This window comes from Antechinus flavipes, chromosome 3 (assembly GCF_016432865.1).
Source record: "Antechinus flavipes isolate AdamAnt ecotype Samford, QLD, Australia chromosome 3, AdamAnt_v2, whole genome shotgun sequence".
Classification (NCBI taxonomy): Eukaryota; Metazoa; Chordata; class Mammalia; order Dasyuromorphia; family Dasyuridae; genus Antechinus; species Antechinus flavipes.
Window position 1 is genome coordinate 510815098 of NC_067400.1, and position 8942 is coordinate 510824039.

Consider the following 8942-nt stretch of genomic DNA (forward strand, 5'->3'; position numbering starts at 1 on the left):
CTTTTGAACTAATCTTGCTTTTCTCCTTCATGTAGCCTTCTAGCAATTTTGGGGAAAGGGTCTACTCTACAGTCAGGTACTCAGAGAGTAAGTGGTACCATAAGAACTCTAGGACAGTGGAGATTATAAACTAACTTCTTCCTTCTGCTCTCCTTCCTACTGTCCTAAAAGAATCAGGACGAGGAATTGGTTTTGTTACCGTAGGGCATCTAGATAGATAGAGTGGGTAATGCAGTGGATAGAGCACAGGGCCTGAAGCTCAAACTTGACCTCAGATACTCATTAGCTGGGCCAAATCCTTCACCCTGTTTGCCTCAGTTTCTCTCTAAAATGAGCCAGAAAAAGAAATGGCCGACCACTCCAGGATCTTTACCAGGGAAACCCCAAATGGGGTCACCAAAAGTTGGACACCACTGAAATGACTGGACCACAATCCTTTGTACCCTACAGGTGACCACCCATATGAATGCGAATTCTGTGGCAGCTGTTTCCGGGACGAGAGCACGCTCAAGAGCCATAAGCGTATCCACACAGGAGAAAAGCCCTATGAGTGCAATGGCTGTGGAAAGAAGTTCAGCCTCAAGCACCAGCTGGAGACCCATTACAGGGTCCATACAGGTACTCAGGGTCCTCTAGATGAGGGGGAGATAGGAAGGCTGGGGAGAGATGAAAAGGACTGGAGCCCCCGTTTGGGTGGTAATGAATGGCAGGAAGTAGATACTCAGTAGTTTTAGACTAGACAGAGGGTCTTGTTATTGAAATTATAGACTGAAACAGTCCGTTCTAATGAGGAAGACAAAACTCAGGCAGCTATATACAAACAATATTCAGGGTAAATTGAAGGTAATCTCACTAAGATTGAGGAGGCCTGGGAAAAGCTTTTTGAAGAAGGTAGGATCTTGAAAGATGGAATGTCCTGTATAAAGAAAATGTCTGAGATACCTGTGTCCCAGAGATTGGGGAAGGGAGTGAGATGCCCAGAAAATGGGAAAATATAAAGGGGCCAGATTATAAAAGGCTTTTTAAAAGACAAATCCAGGATTTTATATTTAATCCACAAGGTGTCAGGGAGCCACTGGACCTTATTGAATGAAGATGAAGGAGATGGTCAGATTTTTGTAGAGGAAGATATTTTGATAGTTGAGTGGATGATAGGATAGGATAAGCTAACCTACAAGTCTAGGGGTGAGATGATGAAGGTTCTGCTCCAAGCTGGTGACAATATCAGAGGAGAGAAGGGATATGTAAGAGATGTAGGAAAAAAGATAATTGATTTGGATGTGGGGTGTGTGAGACAAAGTGAAGGGTTGATGATTGCTTGAAACCTTGGATTATTGTAGTAGTAATAGAGAGGATGAGAAGAAGGGAAAGTTTAGTTCAGATATGTTGAATTTGAGTTGGAAATGCAAGATTGAGATTCAGGAGAGAGATTAGCACTAGATAAATTGAATTAAGAGATGGTCATTGAATCAGTAGGAGCTGGAAGACAACAGGGTGCAGGACCATGGACAATATGAATAAAGATCTAGTCAAAGAGACAGATAATGAGCAACTGGGTAGGTGGAAGGTAGCCAGGAGAAGACAGTGCTATAGAAATCTGGAGAGAAGAGTATCGAGGAGGAGGAGGGAGAAGAACAGTGTCAGAAGCCACCAAGGGATTCAGAAGGAGGAGGTGAGAAAAGGCCACCAGATTTAGCAGTTATAAGAGCTTATTGGTAACTTTGGAGAGAGGAGTTTCGGTTGAATGATGAAGCCAGATTGTAGAAATTAGCAAGAAATGAACTAGAGACCCCTTGAGGAAATGAACTTCTCAACAAGTTTATAAAAGAGAGATATAGCGACAGTGGGGCTGGAAGAAACATGAGGATTGTATGATGATGAGGGAGACACGGGTGTGATTGTAGGCAGCAAGGAGGCAGCCAGTAGATGGGAGATTGAGGATTAGTGACAGCGGGAAGAATAGAGAGTGCCAGAGAAGACAGGGTGCAGGGGGTCATGTAGAAGGAGAAGGGCCATCTTCTTCTGTAAGAGAGATGGAGGAGGAAATCGTGTCAGAGTGATGTGTGATGAGTAGGAGGGTAGAAAAGGGAGACTCAGCCAATAGCTTAGGCTTTTTTTTAGCTGAGAGGGTGGGAAAAGCATTTACAGGGGGGTTGAGGAGCGATTAAGAGATCTGGAAAGCCACTGAAGAGAAGTACCTCAGGTTGCAGATGTGCTTTAGCTCTTTTTCTCTCCACTACATGAGGATTTGAGTGATTTTCCTTTGGAGGATTAATTTTACTCTGCTCTAATAATATAAAGTGTACTTGTGCTCTTCCCAGTTACCCTTGCATTGAGTACTTCCTCTGACCACTGAGGACAGAGAATGGGAGAGTGAATGGATTCGGGAGGTAAAAGGGAAGACCCATCTGAGATGATGTAACAAATTTGGAATGAACCAGTCAGTAGAGTCTCCCAATTTTCTCCAGCTCCATTTGGCAACCTGTGAATAAGAGAAAAAGCAGTAGATGATGAGTATAATTTAAGGCTGGGTGCTTAGTCAGGTGAGCTAGGTGATGAGATGAAGGGCCAAAGGACTTTTGACTAGAAGATAGAATAGAATTGAACTGGCTCTTCAGGTGATTTAGAGAAGGGAATAAGATGATAACCCTGGAAATAAGTTAAGAGGGGGAGAAATTGAAAGTCATTTAGAGGATGAAGAGGAGGGTTAGAGAATATAAGCAGAAAAAAATATGGAAAGATAAAAAATTTATAATCAGATAAAAGAATTTCAAAATTCATGAATATGGAAGTGGAAGATAGGTTTTGGCAAGAGCAGGGGTAGGACTACTTTTATATGCAACTGAGTTGGGATAAAGAAGTATCATAGAAATTAAGTAAAAGAAGGAAAATTATATCCATCCATCCATTTCTTTTTCATCTATTTATCTTGTTTTTTTATCTGTCTGTCCATCTACCATCTGTTTGTCTTATCTATTTATCTATGTATCTATGTGTTTATCCATGTGTCTTGCCTATCCATTCATCTACCTATCTGTCTACCATCTATCTGTCATTCTGTCACTCATCTGCCCATCTTTCCCTCCTTTCCTCTCTCTCTCTCTCCCCACCCGTCTCTTTCTCTCTTTCTCTCTTCCTCTTTCCCTCTCCCTTTCTCACTCTCCTTCCCTGCCTCCCTCCCTCCCTCTCCCTGTCTCATTCTCTCCCTCTCTCTTATGTCTCATCTGTCTCATTCCCTGTTTATGTTACTATATGAAGATAGGAGATTCAGGGAGAAAGAGACTGTGAGGTTGCTAGTGAACTCCCTGAGGAAGAAAAGAACCCCAAGGATCAGTAGATGATGGCTACTAGAATCTTGTTTGGGAGATAAATATAAATTGAAAGTCTTTTGTCATCTCCTCTTTCTGTACGGGAGAGACCTTTTATCTGTCACTGGAATGGGAAGAGGGGGTGTGGGATTCCGTGACCTCTGGACAGTCCTGCTGGCTTAAGGGAGTCTGTCTGTGGAAAGACCCAGAAAAGGAGGTCGTGTCCACAGCTCAGTTCCCTTCTGCAGCTCTAACTAGACAGAGCCTCCTGGTACTTGGAGAGGATGGCAGAAAATCCTCACTGCTGGTGCTCACAGCACCCCAAAGGCTGTTGGAGTCCCAAGGCTCCCACAGCCCTTTGCTCAGGATGTGGCTGGGGCTGGCAGATCATTAAATGCATTGGTGGTAACTATTGTAAATAGCAGATCGATAGTTAGATCACTTTGGCTGTTCATTACTTCATTATTTGTGGGTCCTCTGCACAGAGTGAGTATCAATATCCAGACGTCTGGCCAGTTAATTACTGTATTGAAGCAAGTTTCCCTCTGATCCTCAGCTCAGCTCCAGGGGGCTATAGCAGAGGGAAGAAATAGGGGAATCTGGGCTAGGGCTTAACATTGTCTAGGCAGGTCCCCATCCTTTATGTCTCCTGGATATATTGAGTATCTGGATCTCCCTGACTTCAAATAATTCCAGAAGAAATGTGGGGGATCTGCCGGGGTCTAAACTCATTGAATAGCCATGACCCTCCCATCCTCTCCATCCCATCATCCCCTAGTCCACCGAATTTTGGGCTGGGAAGCAGGTATTCTTAGATCCTTGCCTTCTTTTTGGTCCGTTTCTTGATTTTTCCTTCCCTTCGCTGGGCTGATTTTTAAAGGAAATGTTTAGAGGACATCTCCATTCCAAGTCTTGCGTGAGGAAGATGGCGGTGGGTCTTAGAGTCTGCAGAGGGAAGCGAAGGCTTCTGGGAAAGGGAGAGTGCAGAGACAGGGAGCTCCCAGAGGTCTGACCCCCTTGTTCTCTCCCTGCAGGTGAGAAGCCCTTCGAGTGTAAGCTCTGTCACCAGCGGTCCCGGGACTACTCGGCCATGATCAAGCACCTGAGAACCCACAACGGCGCCTCCCCCTATCAGTGCACCATCTGCACCGAGTACTGCCCCAGCCTCTCGTCCATGCAGAAGCACATGAAGGGCCACAAACCCGAGGAGATCCCGCCCGACTGGAGGATCGAGAAGACGTACCTCTACCTGTGTTACGTGTGAGGGGCTGCGGGCGGAGGAGGAGGGCAGGAAGCGGAAGAGGACGGCTCGAGGGAGAGACGGGATCACGGGGGCCGCACACACTCACACTCACACACACAGAAGAGAAGCGGACTGCACGGGCCCTGGGCGGGCCGTGCCGGACAGAAGACATGCTTTTCGTTTGGGGAGGGGGCTTTGTTTTGTTCTGCTTCAGTAGTGTTCTCCTGCTCTTCCCTGCCCTCTCGCCTTGACCCTTCTTCCTCTGACAGGGAGCCAGGCTTAGGGAAGCGGGGGCAGGCTTATGGATCTCCCCTTAATTCGGGCCGGGCTCTCCTCAGAGAGGAGCGGGGAGGAGAGGGATCCGTGGAGTTTGTCATCTGCTGTGGAATGACAGCACTGGCTGGCTAGGTCCTGCCCCGTCTCCCCCATCACACACACACACACACACACACCACACACACACACACACACACACACACACACTCACAACCACACACTCACACACTCACACTCACACACACAGGTTGGCTGCTTTCTTCTCTCTCTCCCTATATCTAGCAGGCCATGGTAGGATCCTGTCTCCTGCTTTCCCACCCACACTGCCTTTCCTGGGTTCCAGTACTCAGTCTCTAGAAGCCCCCTTATACACTGAGCCTTCTAGGGGTGAAGACGTATCATCAGCCTCTCCATCCAACTCTCCTTTGCCTAATTGGGCAGGACTGCCCCTAGAAATTGAAAAAAGGAAAATGCACACTCACACACACACACACAATCCACAGTCAGATTTTTGGGGAGAAGGTACATACAATTCAGTTGAAGAATAAATATTCATTAAGCACCTACTATGTGCATGACAGTGCTAGGTGCTAGGTAGAACAAAGATTTAAAAAAAAAAAAAAAGAACAATCCCTGTCTTTAAGGAGCTTACAATCTATACCCCAAAGGGGCTGATTTCTTAGGAGAAATATTTAGAGGACATCCCCATTGCACCCCCAAGCCTGGTGTGAAGAAGATGATGGGTGGGTCTCATGGTCTCTTAGGGTCTGCAGGAAGGCAGAGGAACAGCTCCCCAGTCCGCTGTAGGATCAGATCTCAAAATCTTCCAGGAAGAACATCACTGGGGTCCATAAGCCCTAGGACTCATCTTTATACAACCCACAGCCCGCTTCCCCCACTTGCTGCATCCCTGAATCTGCCAAGGAAAGGAAGAGGAGGAGGAGGAGGCTTTTTAGTCTCGTCGCATTTTGCTTCTTTTCATGACACCCCCCCCCCCATTTTCTTTCTCTCTGCGTTTAGCACGTTGTACTTGAATTACCTCAGTTTTTTGTGACCTCATGAGCTTTCTCCCCATGTATGTGTGGATGTTTTTATTGTTATGGGTGTTTTTTTTTTAAAGGGAGGGGGTGGTCTTCTTCTTGTGTAAAGTTGTAATTGTTTTTTTAAACTTAGGTTGTGATCTTCCATCCCCAGAGTACCTACTACTTGTCCCCTGCCCATCCCCTGCCCCTACCCCACCCCCAGCCCCTGGAGGGGCCAAGGGATACAGTGCTCAGGATGGGAGAGTAAAGTCCTCTTAGTGCAGGGGAGAGTGGGAGTTCTCAGATAGGAGCCACCAGGGGCTTAAAATAGTCACTTACCAGCCTGGCCTTTGTGAATGATGTGGCAGAGCTGCCCAGTAGTGAAACTGGGCCATTTGCAAAGTCCATCTAGTTAAATCAGGCTCCAAACTCCCTTATAAAAAGCCCACCTTTCCCACACTTCTAGTCACTCAAGCTTCCAGGTCTGGATTATTAAGATTATTATAGCTCTGTGGCCCTAGCCCTTGGTGTGCATTATCATTACCAAAATTGGTATTTTTTTTCCTAGGCCAGTCTGGTGGGAGACTAAGATTTTGTTATTGGGGGTTTTATTTTCTGTTTTGTTTCTGGTGGGGGAGGAATTTTTTTTTCTGAAAGCTACCTCTTATGTTTGTTTGTCCAATTCTTTCTATTCCTTTTCCCATCTACCCCATCCCATCTTTCTGCTTCCCTCTCCCACTTTTGAAAGCACATTGGCAATATTTGTGTTTGCTTTGGGATGGGCTGCTGTTTCATCTCAGGCTTTATTTGCAATTATTGTGTGTGTGTGTGTGTGTGTGTGTGTGTGTGTGTGCGCGCGCGCGCGTGTGTATTGTCTTTCTCTGGGAAAGTTGTGGCTGCATTTTATCTATGTTTTAAAAAGTGATTTTTAAGGAAGCTGTATGTGATGGGGAGGATCATGAAGACTAAAGGGAAGTTGGAGGGATGGGGTGCTGCTGTAACCCCCTCATCCCCCTGCTTTTATGCCTCCTATCACCCCGTTCAACCTCGTCCACCAAATCTGAAGGCCTTAAAACTGGGGGACAGGATTTGGAGGGTGGGAGAGCAATAATCACATGATAAGACCAGTGGTCAGGGGCAGGGGGTGGGGGAAGGGAGGGTGCAGTTTTGCTGTTTATCTTAAAGACTTAGTTCTTTGGAAAGGAAAAAAAAAGTTCAACTTGAAATATGTGACTAGGACAGTTGTTTTGTTTATAATGTGAAAAGAGTGGTATTTTGGGGAGAGGCAGATAGTAGAAAATTCATTATGCACTATAGGCTCCTCAACCTGAGCCCTTCCCCTCTCCCTGGGAAGGAGGGAAGCACTAACTGACCACCTGGCCCTGCAAGTCCCAGAAACAAGGATACCACACAGCTTTGTGGGGAAATAATCAAACTATTCCATAGTATTATAATAGCCAGCTTTCCTCTTCTCCTCCCCCATTTGCATTATCTCTAGACCCTCCCTATCTAAATCTGGGTCACCCCTTCCCAATTCATAAAAGCTGAGAGGGTTGAGCTGATATTTACAAAGTGTAATATTTTTATAATATTTGTTAATTCCTTTGTCAGTTCTCACAGAACCCTGCCCTTTCCTTTTGCAATGTGAATGGGGAAAAATTAAAAAAAAAAAAAAAAAAAAAAAAGAATGTGTGTGTGTGCCGCTGAATGTGGGTGCTTTTGTGTGTTGCAGTTGTGTCTTGAAATCATGCAGTATTGTAGTAATCTGGTGTTACAGAATTGGATGGTACTAAATCAGAGCCAGCTGCCTCCCTGATGCCCCCGGGGCTCTCGGATTCAGGGGGTTAGCCAGAAAGAGGTCAGGGTGAGCTGTGGGGTTTCACAAACAGGATTGTGTAGGACTGGTACTGTACTCCCCTCCCTGTGGAGATCCAGTCACTCACAACTGGAGTTTGTAGGACAGGTGGAACCTAATTTTTTTTTCCTTCCCCCTCCTATTTTTTCCCAGTTACCCTAACTAAAAAGAGAGAAGATCTGAATTTTCCATGGCCCGGTTAGCTGTGGGGGTGGAATATAGCCTAAGCGATGAGAAAACATTCTGAACTTTCCTCCTGTTTGTACAGTTAGGAGGACGTATGAACCTGGGCCTGGGAATTTCTTAGGAGTGGAGGAAGGATCTGGGGCTGGGAGCGTGAAGAGAGACTTGTCTCTTTTTCCAGTTGAGTCTCAGAATTTTTAGTGTTTCCCCTCTCTCCTCCTTTCTCTGCTCTCCCTCTTTGCTTCTCCATTGTCTCCTCCTCTCTCTGTCTGTCCCGATCCCCTCCCCACTGTCTTCCACCCCCCAGAATCCCCTCAGCTTTGGTACTGCTGACAGCCAGCCCCTGCTGGCTACTGCCTTACAGCTTTGTAGTGAAACTTCTAGCTGGAAAGTCGGAAAGTTGTCTCTAGCCTCAGATTGTGATTCTCTTGGTCCTCCTCGATTACTTGTGGCATTCCCCTCACATTTGTGTGCTGCCTTTCCTGTTTGCTCCCTCAATCATTTGAAGCATTAATATCCTATGTACATATAGGATAGACATATATAAAATATATCTATCTATATATATGTATATATAGATCTATCTATATATATGGAGAGAGATATAAACAAGTCAAACCCCTGCTGCTTTGTGTTGTCAAGGATGTGGTGTTTAAAAAAATTATTAAAAAGGTGGGAAAATAGTTGTTGGGTTACCAGGGGGCACTGCGGACCCCCTGATTTCAGTACAATCCAAGGATGTAACATAGGCTTGTTTAATCTTTGTGCCTGAACAGTTTTTTTTTTCAATGTTTAGAAGAAAAGAAAAAAAAAACTGCAATTCCTCACAAGTGTATGGTACCTTTCTAGAATCCATTGATTGGTACAACCAGCTGCAGGGATGTCCCAGGAGAGGGGAGGAGGACCATGGGCGTGTTCCCTGTTTGGGGAGTGAGAGGTGGCCTTTGTTGAGCTCCATCCTTGGGAAGACTGGAACTCTGTTCTGAAGCCCTGATGTAGGAAGACCCAAAGGAACCAGGATGTGAGTGATCTGGGACAAAAAAAAAATTAGAAAA

At 45.7% G+C, this 8942-nt stretch overlaps 1 protein-coding gene across 1 annotated transcript in view; it reads left to right on the plus strand.

The window, feature by feature from the left end:
• ZBTB16 (zinc finger and BTB domain containing 16) overlaps nucleotides 1-4998 on the plus strand; it is a 239738-nt gene extending 234740 nt beyond the window's left edge. Inside the window, exons 6-7 of the mRNA XM_051987006.1 lie at nucleotides 451-618; nucleotides 4343-4998. Coding sequence (XP_051842966.1) covers nucleotides 451-618; nucleotides 4343-4572 — 398 coding nt within the window. The 3' untranslated portion in view covers nucleotides 4573-4998. The remainder of the gene's footprint in view (nucleotides 1-450; nucleotides 619-4342) is intronic.
• The last annotated feature ends 3944 nt before the right edge of the window (nucleotides 4999-8942 follow it).